The following is a 14,302-nucleotide window of genomic DNA, read 5'->3' as shown; positions in this document are numbered from 1 at the left end:
TTTAATATGACAGGGCTGTATATGGAGAATGTGCTGTATGCACTGTACCTCAAAGCGGTTAAACCTGTGATATACTATACTGTATGAGGAGGTGCGAACCAGCAATCAATTCTACATGAGGTTCCCGTGTTCTACATACTTCACTGACCGTGAATCTTTAGGGAATCCTTAGCTGAATCTTATTCCGCCAAGTCATGAAACAGATTCATAAATATGGAAATCTGGTACTGAATTTTAATATACATGTATGTTTCAGTTCCTCACAACATGCTTTCTGAACACCCTGAGCCTCTGATCAGGCTTTGACATCAGCGTGAGCGTGGCTAGTGTTGGCTTGTTTCATCAATTACTGTTGGAAGTGGGGTTTTGAAGTTAAGAGGGGGACTTAATTGGATTCAGAGCAGTGCATGTAAAGCATTGCACTGGGCTGAATGTGGTTTCGTTGCAAATGAAACACACAGCCTCACTGGCTCGCACCGTTCATGAGCCGACTGCATTTGTAATTTAATCCATTGTGTTGCCCTGTGTGACAAGAAGCAGACATTGGTTCCCCTTGTTTGTCTAAGACTGATTTTTATCCTTTTCTCCTCCTATTTTTTTGACATGATTACATCCTGCATCGGAGCAGTTCTCTGTATGTGTGTGTCTGTGCTTTTTTTTCTTTTTCCTCTCATCAGCTGACTCCGATTCCCAGCTCTGATTGGAGATGCAGCTGCCTGCAGCTGCAATGTAGGCAGTTTTCAGAGACAAGGATCCACTGTCTACCAATATAGTAGCATAAACATAGAAAGTATTCTGTAGGCTTCAGGATGCAGATATGGGCTGTACTGCCAGCATTGTCCTGCTTCAAGCCTTTCGTTCTGTGGTACAGAGGAACTGTGCACATATCTGCTCAAGGCGCGAGGAGCAATTGTCCTTTGAAATCCTGCCCATTGATGACTGCAATGGAATGAGCAGACCTAGGACCATCATAATTATGGTAAAGTAATTCATTGCATGTTATACCAGGGCTCAGCAAGTCACCTCTGTTTTCCAAAACTCTTTTTTTTCTGTTGTTGTTGTTGTTTTTGCCTTAAATGAGTAAGTCGGTATTATTTGCAAAACCCAGGAAGGTGCCAGACATGAAGTAATGTTTCACGATGGAAAAATGTGATAATTTCTCTCCGTGTAAAAGTCAGCAGTTTCCTTTGCTTTTATGAATGATCGATGGAATATATAATTCCATGCATAAATGGAGCCTTTTCATCCATTGTATTTGCTTCAGTTTGTGTTAGATTATGAAAAGGCTCAAATCTGCCTTAAGTCCTTTGCCTGTGATCAGACCTCCTATTACCTAGACGTACTGTACTTTACCAGTAATTTTTTTCCATATCTGCCACATTGGTGGTGATCTGCAGCTGACATTTGTGAGCGGGCCGGTCTTCAAAATTAAGGCTAAAGATAGTATTTTTTGTGGTGTCCTATGCTCGAGACGTACTGCAGGGGAGTACAACAGAAAAAAGAGGTCCACCTAGTCTAGAAGAAATGAAAAAAGTATGTAAAGACAGACCTGTGTGTATATTTCTGCAGGATATTAAAAGTTTTTGTCTGTGATCCATGCTTCTTTAAACAAAATAGCTAAAAGCTGCTACTATACTGTAGCTGCTAAGATCTGCTTCATGCCTGTATGGCACGTTCAGTGTTTGCTAGGCTCTGAGTCGTTCATGGTTCCTTTTTTAAGCACTTGGATGGCAATAGTTTAACATTTCCTGCTTTTGCACGATAAAATTGAATAAACATTGACTGCAGTTTATTGGATTGAGGTTTGAACTAGGATGTTACCAGTGCTTGGCAACTATCTGCAGCCTTTTTGAATGACAACTAGCAACAAGATACATTACTGTACATCTTGCTGTTAGCATGCTATCAAATGCTAGTCTCACCTGTCTTTGCGTCACCTTGCAGACATTATCCCCACAGTACAGCCTGTCGGAGAAAAGAATGCTGATTCCCTGATCTCTATGCAGCAGCCTACTGGAAAAATTGGCAGGCACAGTCGTGTCCCTCTGAATGTTATATCTTGGAAAGGCTCCCTGAGGGTGTATCTCTACAGAGGTTTTATAGTAATGTTATGATGTTCTGTTGCTTGATTTATTCCATTCAATTAAAGAAAACAGTCCTTCTCTTCTCAGAAACGCCCATCTGAATCCCAAGCAGCTCAAGAGTGCAGGGATTTTCTCATTTAAAAAAGTGCATCACAGTCTTTTGTTGCCTTGACAAAGAAATCAAAACATCATGTTTAGTCTCATTCCTGAACTTCTCATCTGGAACATTTTAATCTGCCTGGCACATTAACCTACATTGGTGCTGAAAGGAACATGTTTCAGAGCCTGCTCAAAGAAGGACTCTTAATTATTTCATGCATTTTAAGGTCAGTGCTTTACGTATAAAGCCTTGTTTGATGTACAGTATTACAGATATATTGTAAGTTTAATTTTCAAGCCAAAACCACAAAAATCCATTACCCTAAAAGCCTGGTTGTAGTTTTGTGTTTGCTTCTGTTAAAGATGACTATTTTTTTTCTTTCTGGACAGACTTCACTAGCACTTCAGTGTATGTGGACTATTAAGTGCTTGGATTAGACGTATTTGAGTCTGTTTCTATTTTCAATATCTGTTTGTCGGTACAGATGGTAGCATAAAGTGCAGTGCATTGTGAACTCTAAATGTCTACTGAAACTCGTATTACTTTACAGATGAGCTCATGGTTTCAATGTTTTGCATCTTCAGAAATGCCAGGAGATGAAGGTTCAGGTTATTTCCTTTAGACAAATAGTTTCTATTTACAGAAAGGAGAAACTCAAAACTATTCAAAACTGATTTTCATGTTGCGTTTTTGTCACCCAAGTATATCTTTCACTGGGATGCAGCTGAGGATTTTCTAGTGGCTGTTTTTCAACATGCTTGTTCCTCTTTATGTTTTGATTGGACAAGCTGTCACATCAAAGTGGAAATCACATTCGGATAAGCGTTGCAGTAATGGTTTTTGAATAGTGACATGAACAGGGCAGAGATAAATGTACTGTAGAATGGTTTGCATGCATATAGTGTGTGGTAAACTTCACATTTTGCTGTGCTTTACACTTGTTTAATCAGGTATTTACTAGAGTAAAGAGAAATTGTCTTGTCTGTATTTACTTTACTGTGATAAGCCTATACAATAGTGTACAGTATATCAGTTTTCTATATTTGTATGACTTTATGGGTCTTCATAGCAGACATCTTTGAGGACTCAAGAATCTGGGTCAGAATTGCTGCATTGTATTTAGGTTTGGGGACATAGAGTAATAAACATTATGATACATCTTCATAGTAACAGAACATGTTTATTTTATTTTTTACAAGCCTGCTTATGTGTTTTGGTACTTTTTACATTTCATTGAGATTTCTAACCATATTTTAATTGCCGCTGTTTCATTTGTAGACTCCAGATGCTTTAAGTATAGTTGGAAACCTCATTTTTTATTTTACGTAACATCACCACAAATTTCTACTTGTTTAACTGCTGAAACCTGATTAGCTGACGTCATGAAGGCTGACACAACATGGTGTGTGTTCGAGAACAATTTAATTAAACCGTTGGTGGGGATTTTCGATGAAACTCCATTTCATGGATGTGGTTTAAATTTTATACTATCTTTAATTCTGTCTTGTCCTGCTGCCAATTCCTATAATGAGCTTCATTTTGTGGGCTATTAAAGTTGGTCAAATGCCTGATAATATGGGAGTGTGGGGATGTTTTGGGGGATCATTACAACTCTTCAGTCTTGGGTAATATTTGAAAATGCGGTACTTTGCAGCCTTTTTATTAACCTGAATTTCACTGCTGTGGTGTGTCTGGTTGGCTCTATTTCACTAATACTGCCACACACCTGATTAATGCAGTTCTCTTTACTTAGTATCAGCACTTTAACACGCTTTTCACTCTCTTCTTTGGCTTTCAGATATAAAATGGTTTGCGTGTTCCTTTTCTATTTTGAGTCTGTACAGCTATAATTTGTCAGCATACTGATTGCTTCCATTCAACAGATAATTGATGGGCAGCTAAGAGAGAGGAAAGGACATCAGGATGAACAACAGGTGACAGCTTGTTGGACAGATGTTGTTGTGGCCACGTTTTCTTTGAGCTCTGTGTACTAAAGGGCACGACAGCTTGCTACACTGGTGTTCATATGTGGGGATGAGCATAGGTTAGTATTAATACCAAGAAAACCCAGCAGGGTGCTAATTTTATCTACAATGTGTTGCAGAATATTATTCTACTGGGTCAAATGTCTGACTATTAAATAACAATTTTTTGTCCACATTTTTTAAATGTATATTCCAATGCTTAATTGTTTTGTTACATCAAGTATACAGTATGAAAATATAACATATTTCTCACACATGCTGTATACTTTATTTGGCTTAAAAACACATTCAAATGCAAGCAAAATGTAAAGTCATTTCATTTTAGAAATGGTATTTCAGTATATTTTGCAGTCTGTTTTTAAACAAAATGCATCGCTGCATTAGTGTATGAGTATGTCTTGTGTTCCTTTGCTGTATGGGTCTTGCCATAATTGAAGTAACTCAGGAGTTTTAACGTTTTTCCATTAAAAAACATTCTAACTGGCTTCCATTCCAGGCCTAGTGAACCACAGTCCCACCCAGCTGTAGAGGATGGAGCAAAGCTAACAGCTAACAACTTGATGGAAATTATGTGCTGTGTCACAACAGAGGGATCACATGTGCGAGAGCGCTGTGTTCCCAGCACAGAAAATTATTTCAGAATGGAAAAACAAAGCTGCCAACCTCAAAAAGCAAAATGCTCTGTCAGCCTGTTAGATATCACTGTCTTATTTGTTATAATCGTCAGTTTAGGTCAGTGCTTGTTGTTGGTGGCATCGCTCCATGGATGGTTTAGTGTTAGCAGTGAGTGGTGCTGCTATAGAATCATAGCCTCAGGGCCTGGGCTCAGTGGAGGTGTGTACTTGTTCCCTGTGTCTGCAATCAATCAATCAAAGTTTATTTATCAAATGCACAACAAAACAGCATGCAGCAATAGTGGCTGACAATGAAATGTTTTTCTGAGAGCTCACCGGGGGGGTTAAAAATCACAAAATGAAGGTTACAAAATGAGGTTACATAATAATAGATGCATGGGTTATCGTTGGCAGTTTTATATTGTACTTCATGGCACTGTGTTCTACCCAGTGGGGGGACGTCATACCCTCACTGTCAAGCCTGTGAGTGTTGGATAGGCCTGCCTGAGCCCCACAAGGGTAATCCGTCTGTTTGGTGGTTTATCAGCCACTGGCCTCCAATAATTCACTCTTGCCCACAGTTATGTAACAGATATTGGAATGAAGGTTTTCACTGATAATGACGTTTGTGCTCCTCTGGTTATCTCCTCATTTTGGCAGTTTAGGTCTGATCGGAGATTTTTATTAGGCTTATTGATACTGTATTGATAATGTTTTGCATTTGAATACATGTCTCGTCTGTGGATTTAAATGTTTTTTTTCCATCTACAAACTGATATTCTGCCCCTCCTGGCATCCTTCCTCAGTTGCTTGTCTGCAACTCTTTTGTGACGCACAGAGGAGTAAATTCAGTATTACGTCCGGTATAGTTTTCTGTTGGAAAGGGTGTTTGTTTTTCTTTACTAATTCTTACTGAATGTAATGTACAGTTACACTTTTTGGTTGTCATGGGTGTACATCTGTTTACACCCTTTTTGGACTTTTCCATTTTAACATATGGGAAGCACTTCATCTTGGGCCAATAGTTTGTCTAATTCTTAATGGAGATGTCTCCTGAACAATTAATAATGTAAAATTCTCTGCTCTTAGATGCAGTGCATTGCCTATTTTATGGTAAACATTTTAAACGTAATAAATAATTAACATTACATACTGTATGCACCAGATTGTATATGTTACTTCAAAACTACAGGGCATTGTTTTAAGTGAAGGGTTTACCCAGCCCTTCTCTTGGGAGTGAAACTGCTTGTTCCACACTGCACATTCATATCTCTAACCATATTCAAAGGGGGTTTTGAGCAAAAATAACCTCTTACATATTGTTAAAGCTGTGGTAGATGAAACAGCCAGTCCCAAAGTTCAGTCCAAAAGCGTCCTGCTCTAGAAGGACTTCAGATTAGAGGTTTGTGGTTTGACGGTAGTTAATGTTAAATTGCTGTCAAACCCTCCTGTGAAATGAAAGTGGAGAAACATTCATTTGGACAGCAGCTTTGCAGGGCAAACCTAGAATGAGAGATGAGTGGCCCCCCTTTTTTGGGAGGTGAACGTCAAATATTTGATTCAGTTTAGTTTTTGAATTGACTGTTTGTTTTTTTTCATTCTTTTTGGTGAACGTGGTAATATAGAAAGATGTTTGTCGCCTTGCAGATAAAATGCAATTAACAGCAATGTCTGAACCGTCCAGCAGGTGGCTTAAAATGATTTATAGAGAGCAAAGATAGATCCGAAACATACTAATAATACTGAAAGAGATTTTAGACATATGTTAGACCTTTTAAAACTCAGCATCAGTGCTAGAAATGCAAATCATAAGTGTTTCATAGTGGTATGTTCCAAATGAAGCGATGTAATCATCTTAAACAAGCTGGGGCAATTAAACCAGGGTTCTCAAACACACCTTTCCATTTACAAGTCCGGAGCCCGACCTACTGTTTCACACTGCTGCCCGCATGATCAAATGGTCTGTAAATTGTCTGTTAATCAGACGTTTCCTTGACCAAACCCCTTGACAGCAAAAATACTGTTCTGTGCTCGCCAAATTCATGTGACCTAAAAAGACAGGTAGAGAACTAAGACAGAAAAACCACAACCCCAGCCTTCTTAAAGCAGGAGCAATAGCCAGATATGCTGGGCCACCTGCTATGTTTGCGGTTTTCTGGCTCATTCTATTAAATATAAATGAATTCTAATTTTTAAAGCCAGACTGATACGAGCACCAGTTACAGTAGTTAAAACTATGCTATAGTATCCATAGAGGGAAAACCTGCTCACTACAGTTACTAACAAACATAGATAAGGTTTACTAAATATGTAGGTACTAGGTACTGTACAAATGCAGTAGTTTCACATCTGTTTTTGAAAGAACAAAGCATGTGACTTAAAGTCAGAAACATCTGCGTCTAAAATAAAATAGCCAGTGAGGACCGAAATGTTTTTGGGTGTTGAAAGCTGAAATTCCCCCATTCGAAAGATTGTCCATTTTGACTGTGTTGATTGTATTGTACATTTTATTTACATAAATGTTATCGTATGTAAATGTTATTTTATTGGAAAAATGAAAACAGACTGAAGTACCTTCAAATAAAATGGCAATTGTATAATGAATTCTAAAATTTATTGGAGTGATAGAAAATTAAGTTGGTTGAATTAAAAGTTGACAACGAAGCGTGGATATATGGTCTTGGAGGCATATCTGCTCTCTCTGGCTCTTCACAAATCTCATGAAACCTTTAACTCACTGTGGTACTTGTTCCCTCATCATTACCTTTTTGACATAAACACTTGGTTCTCTGCTAAGCCAAACCAGCAAGCATGCTGCCTTTTTTTTCCCCGTTTGAACTGACTCTTGAATTCTAGTTATTTTTACCTTTGCGTATCATGTATGAAAGATTCATACACAGCACATGTTGGATATCTAAGCGCTCTTTTATTTGCTTGCAGTTTTTTTGGAAAGTTGGTGATAACTGTATTGCACCTGTTAGATTGCTCTTCAGCTGTGTACTTATTACTGGATTATTCTTAAAATGGCATGTTGTACTGTAGCTCTTCAGTGCCCTGCCATGTTTTTTTTAATTATTTAAAAAGACCACAGTTGAAATGTATAGAGTTAGTGAAGATGCAAGAGGAATACAAGTCCCTTTTCTTATCAACTGCCTGTCACCACAACCCTAAAACCATGAGTCAGGCTTTCCCCTGTGCTGCTCTGTGTTCCTTTGCCATCCCTACAGCAGGACAAATGCAGCAGCCCCTTGGCTGGCAGATACCCTGTTGGCCAATGGGGTTAAAGCCAAAGACTCTGAAATCTCATTACTTAATACAGGGCTCGTCTGAACTCCTGAACATATAATTTATCAAGTGAATCACTTGGGAGCTCTTAACATTATCATTTCGAGAAGAGATCATTATCATGGGACTCCAGAAATATGAGAGAACTGTTATTATTTATAGACATAGCTATTTTTAATTTAATGAGTGGTATTAACATGATGCTCTTGTGGGAGGGAGGCAATGTTAGTGATCAATAACAACAAGAACAATAGGAAAATGGTTTAACGGGAAATTGGTTTATTTAACTGGTTGGTATGTGGAAAAAAAAAAACCTTTTTCAAAGGCCAGTGAAACCGTGCAAGCTTACACCACAGGCCCTTGCTTTCTGCTGCTCAAAATGTCTCGTACAGCCTGAATACAGGAAGTTTGAAATTAGATCCCCTGGTGAGGTGTGTGTTGAGCTTCCTGTCAGTCTGCGAGGTAACAGCCTGTGACGTGTTCATAGACATTTACTGTGTACAGGAAACAATGGGAGATACTTGCAGAGCCTGCTTTCCAAAAAACGTACTGTGCAGTTGACAACTTATACATTTGTTTCATATAGAGACTGTATCATATAGAGACTAGGGGAGATGAACGGTATCACTTCCACTATGTGATTTAGCAGCTGGTGGTTGTGTCCTGTAAAGGAATTACAAAGCATCTATTACAAATTACACTTTTTGTAATAGAAAAAAAAGTCATTTTATACATAATAGGCGAATCCTGCTTTGTTATTGCCTTTGTTACAGTAAGTGTGCCCAGCACACATGAGCAGCTGATCAAGTAATTACCATAGTAATTTTCTTACAGTATATTAGTCTTTAATGGCAGATGGTGCATGCTGTTTAATTCCGGACACTTATTTTCCATGCTGTGTATTTGTATATGACCAGAAGACAAATAAAATGGTTTCTGCTCAGCATTGTAAAAAATGAGTTTAAGTTTGAAAAAAAAATGTGATACAGTATACTGTAGGTGTTTCTGAAGAGGATTTGTTTTAGAATTAGGCCTCATTCTAAAATAAGCTCTAAAACTACAGTAGCTCTTGCAGCTCTTGCAGCTCTAAAACTACAGTAGCTCTGCAGGTCAGTCTTAAATTCTGCTGAAACATAAAGCGAAGCACTCAGTTTGTAAAAATTCAAAGTTTTAATTCCTTGGCTCTTTTGCTTTTCATACTGTGTTCTGTTGCACGCTGTGGTAACTAAATCATATCACTTCATTAGTGAATTTGAAACCTTCACAACACAGGTGGAAGCACTGTTATGTTTAAATATTTTTGTGCCAAGCTCCTCCTCTCAGGTCTTATAAATAATTCTTCATGGTAGCGCGCAGAGCTCATTGCATGCTCTGTGGGGAGAAACGGCTAAACGCACAAGGTTTTCTTTTCCTCTTTGTCGCCAGTCAGCTCTAGATGACTATGACAGCGAGACCAGAGTACTTCCCCCTCCCACCGCCCTGCAGGTTTCGCAGTTAAATGAAAGTTCTCCTTCTTGTTCTGAAGCGTGTCTGGCTTTGCTGCCTTCTCGTACCCGTAATCCCTGAAACAGAAGGATGAGTTTCAGATCCAAAGTTTTCAAACGGGAGCCCACCATTGATTTCCGGAGGAAAAGAAAAACCAGACGAGCTCGAGGGGATTTTAGCAGGCTAAGCTGTGTAGGTATCTTGATCTCGTATCTTTTCCCTTCACCTTTTTAAACAGTGAGGTTTTCCGACAGTATGGTTGGAGTTACAAAATGATGTTCTGTATGTGTTCGGTGGCTGATGAATAATATGTTTGATGTTTAATGGAGGAGATATGTAAAGAAGCTGTGGTGACAGTGATTTAGTAATGGGTTACACCTGTGGAAGCAAACCAATTTTAACGTCATTGTTAAAGTGTGATACTTAAGTGTGGTTGGGATCATCCCTAATCTCTTTGATTGATTCTTGATTGAATTTCTACAGCCTGGTCATCACACTCAATTGTTGCATTCACACAGGCGATGGCCACGAAAATGTGGTGTGCATTCCTCAGGAACCTTGCAACTGTCATATTCTGAGTCGCATTGTGGTGCACCTCAAGATTAATATCTCTTGGTTCAGTTAAGAAATCTCGTTGTACATCATCTATACAGCCTTTGTTTTTAATGTGTGAAATTAAACAAGGATTAATTGAATGGGATGTATGCTCCATGTCAGTCTGGCTTTCTGACTTACGGAGGGTAGTAATTCCATCATACTTAACAGAAACAAAACGTGCACTTTATATATCCAGATACCTTCCTTAAATATTCAGATGTTGTGCTGAATATTTATTTTCTCCAAAAACCTTTGTACTGTACATATAGCATTATTGTGAACATTTACCTTATGGTCTGTGTTGATGTTGTACAGTATCACAAAATCTCACAAGTCTGAAGGCATGCAAACCTATACACTGCATATTAGGAACAGGAAGATGTTTAGGCGTTCAAAGCAAATTAACAAAGCCACTTCCTTATGCAAAAAACGAAAGAAATTACATCAATAAAAAAAGGCTAAAATCTTATGGATTCTGAAACATTGAGACAATATTAAAAATCCCTCTTATAATCTTTATTTGAAGTCCTAGAACCAGGCTGTGTTAGGTTTCTGATCAAATTGACAGGCTATTCTGTGGCTCCTGACCTTATACATGAGCCTTCCTAACATACACTGTGTATAATTTTTTCATTGGGGAGTGAACAATGGCACTTCAGCATCTGACATCTGTGTGGACAAGGCAAACATTTCTCATTGGACTGATAATTCATCCTATCTACTGTATATCAATTTCTACAATCTACTTGCCTTTTCTGAGTGTCATAAAAACACTTAGTCTTCTTTAACTATAGAAAAGCACATGAATATCATAACTGTAACGCTCTTACATGAATCATAGTTACAACACAAATCTGTATCTGAAATTCTTGTGTTTAATCTCACTGACAAGTAAGTGGTCAACATCTAGCTTGAGTGAAAACAATTCATCCGCCTCTATATTCCATTTACTACTTTCAGATAATACTGTATGTAGGTGTAATTTCAGTCTGTATTGATTGATAATAACAGTTATTTTAAATGGATATACAGTAGGCAGCCTAGTGCTTTACAGTGCTACTGAAACTTTGTTAACGCTTTAACCATGCTTTGACTGAACTTCCTACATTTTATTTCACTCTGTTTTTTGTCACTCTTAAAAGCTGAACAGGTTTATCTGCTTTTTTTGCCATTCCACAGTCATTTAATATTAAGATTCTTAGTTTCACCTTGGCATCTAGAGTTCTGTCTAGGTCCAAGTCTGGCAGTCTGGCCCCTGTCTTCCCACTGAATTTTGCATAGTCATCATATGATACCTCTTTAGCACCCTGATAAAAAACTCTGATACATGCCTCTTGTTTGTACTGTCCTCAAAGCTGGAAACCGTGGGCAATCCTCCTCTTCCTATGCTCCTGGTCTGTGGAATACTGTTGTCAATGAAATTAAGAACTCTTGTATATATTATAGTGTAAATTAGGTCAGTTTCTTTTATTTATATTTTACATTGTTGTATATTTTTTTTCCTCTCAGGTTTTTTTTTGTTATTGGGTAGAGCTTTGAGATAATTGATGACCAAAGTGCCCTGTATTCTGTTGAGGGTATATTTTCAGGAGATGTAAATAGGATGGATTACTACCGATTGGTGACTTTCTACCCATCGTGTATTCAAGAATCAATTAAGAGATGCAGAAAAATGGAAAACTGAGAACATTTTTGGTTTGTTCTGTTTGTCTAGTTCATTTCCTTGTGTTTTCTCTCTGTGAATAGGAAGTTAAATTGAAGTATATTACTGTTTTCCCCTTGATGTTTTGGTAAGTACCCATGCTTACATGTTCTCAAAATAATGAGACAACAAGGGATTTCCAAAATGACTGACCAAGACAGTTCTTGTAAGTTAGAGGTTTGGCATGCACTTCTCAGCAGTGCTGTAGTTATGAATAATGTACCTTGACGCATCGGTGGCCTTTTTCCCTTCGTTTATGAAGTACTTTCATTTTGGGGGCTTGTGGTTAATATAGACTTAAGCTACTGCACGTGTTTCTGAAGATCATGCTTCTTTTGTGTTCCACCAGGCCTCAGGAACATTTGCTAGCACTCAGAACACAAAGAATTAAGAGCTGTTATAGGTTAAAACAGCAGCATTGTAATTCTGTTTCTAATTTTGATTTATGGCTCAGGTTATACCTCAAGAGTCAGGGTGTGTTTAGAGTTAATGCCAAAAAGCATTCAGCTAAAAATGTAAGAGATCAGTTTATATTACTTTCCTTTAGACTTTAAAATAAGCTCTGGACATTGTAGATACCATCATGTCATCATCCACAGGACTGGACAGTTTTGATGGGCAGAATCAAGGAATTGTCATACTGTTAGAGTGGCACATGTGAAGGCACATTGAAAACATGATCTCATGTAAGGTGCACTGGTTATGGAGGAGATATTGAACAGTTCTCTGGCCTGGCTGAGCCCTCTGCCCTCTGTTTAACCAAATGATAGTGGACTTTTGAATGGTGTGGAAGGGTTGAGAGATTGGATTCCTTACACTGGACTTATGAGTAAGAGTGACATTTTTCATTGTTTGTATTAAAGGAAGCATAGCACATCCAATACAGATGTATGGAGTGGACTCAGTGTGTCCAAACTGACTTGAGTAATTGAAGTAGTTCAAGTAGGGAGCTGCGTCAGCATGCGTAGGCTGCACAGGAACAAGTAAAGGTTTATTCCATGTTTCGGCTGTGGAGCCTTCTTTGGGTGTGGAGGCTAGAAGATGGCTCCACAGCCGAAACGCTGTGTTTCTTTTCTTCTCTTTTCAGCATGGAATAAACCTTTACTTGTTCCTTTGGTCATTGAATGCCAAGGTGATCAAACTCTGAACTCAAGTGCTGAACTGAGAATGTCTGATAAGTCTTTGGTTTCACACACCCAGCACATTTAGTGCTACGAGTACCAGGAGGGTGGAACACCCTGATTTGTGCCTCAGATACCATCCATTCATTTTTCTAGCAGCTTCTTCCAGTTCAAGGTCACGAATGAACGCCAGTCTATCACAGGACTGACAGACACAAACACAGACACACTCACACCAGGGCCCATTTTCCCAGAAGCTGTGTTGGAGCTGTGGTTTTGGAACTGGGGGGGGGAAACTGAAGATCCCAGAGGGTACCCACGCAAACACAGAGAGAACCAATTTATTTACTAGTAAATTTAATACACTTCAAAATGTAATTAGTTTAAATGGAATAAATGTACCGATTTAATATATTAGTAAAAAACGATCAAACTCCACACAGATAGAACTCCGGATCTGAAATTGAACCCAGGGCCCCAGCTCTGTGTGCTGTCTGCTTCAGCTGCCCTAGAGAAATATTTCATGTCAATTTCAGGGCACAGAATTTGAACAAAGATTTCGGGTTAGTAGACAAGCCGGTGCTATGAATTTGCACCGGCTTGTCCCTGGTGTCTTCAGCTGTGGCTCCTGAGCATCTGAGTGGCACATCACACCTCTGCAGAGACACAAAGCCTCTTTCGCTGAACTCAACAGCCTGATTTATACTGTAGGTGCCAGACTGCAAATGTTTTAAAGGGACACCATAGAAGTACTGACTCTTTTTCTTGTTTTCCCCTCAGCAAGAGAAGCCTAAACTGGTCGACCCTCTGGATTACGAGACTGTGATCTCTGAGCTGGAACCTGAACAGAAGGAAGAGCCACTGAAGGACTTGCTAGTGTTTCCCGAAGATGATTTTTCAGTCAGTATTTCAATCCGAGATTCAATTTACAAATTGTCTATGCTTGTACACAAAATAAACTGATGTTCTGTAAATGATCTCATTCTAGCTGGTGTTATGATGAGGAAGTACATTCATACAGTAGTTTCGTAGCAGGCTTAAAAAGGAAGATTAACCTAGTTACTGAGGAAGCACATGAAAACAAATATTAGTTACCTTAATGGTGAACGCATTTAATACCTAAAGTTCGGAGGTATTATGATGTCTAAATATACTACTTAGATCATTTTAGGTCATAGCTATACATTGCCAGGCCCTTCCTGTCTTCTTCTCACGGGACTTTGTCTTGTATATATTGGAATCCAGCCACTTTTGTATTGTAGCAACACTCTTCACAAGACCAGTAGAATAAGCAGCTCTTTTTTGGAGTCTTAAACCCCAGCAGTGAAT

At 38.7% G+C, this 14,302-nt stretch overlaps 1 protein-coding gene across 6 annotated transcripts in view; it reads left to right on the top strand.

Moving 5' to 3' along the window:
- Positions 1 to 14,302, top strand: part of dock10 (dedicator of cytokinesis 10) — a 104,848-nt gene that overhangs the window by 33,734 nt on the left and 56,812 nt on the right. For 5 of the 6 annotated variants that reach the window (XM_088912806.1, XM_088912805.1, XM_088912804.1 and 2 more), the window contains exon 2: positions 13,754 to 13,873. In XM_088912806.1, the coding sequence (XP_088768932.1) occupies positions 13,754 to 13,873 (120 nt within the window). Of the gene's footprint in view, positions 1 to 9,409; positions 9,746 to 13,753; positions 13,874 to 14,302 lie in introns of those variants that run through there. The other variant, XM_088912801.1, reaches the window with a different exon arrangement.

Source organism: Atractosteus spatula, chromosome 4 (assembly GCF_055471065.1).
Source record: "Atractosteus spatula isolate fAtrSpa1 chromosome 4, fAtrSpa1.hap1, whole genome shotgun sequence".
Classification (NCBI taxonomy): Eukaryota; Metazoa; Chordata; class Actinopteri; order Semionotiformes; family Lepisosteidae; genus Atractosteus; species Atractosteus spatula.
Note: the sequence above shows the minus strand (reverse complement) of the source record. Positions and strands in the feature narration are given on the sequence as shown.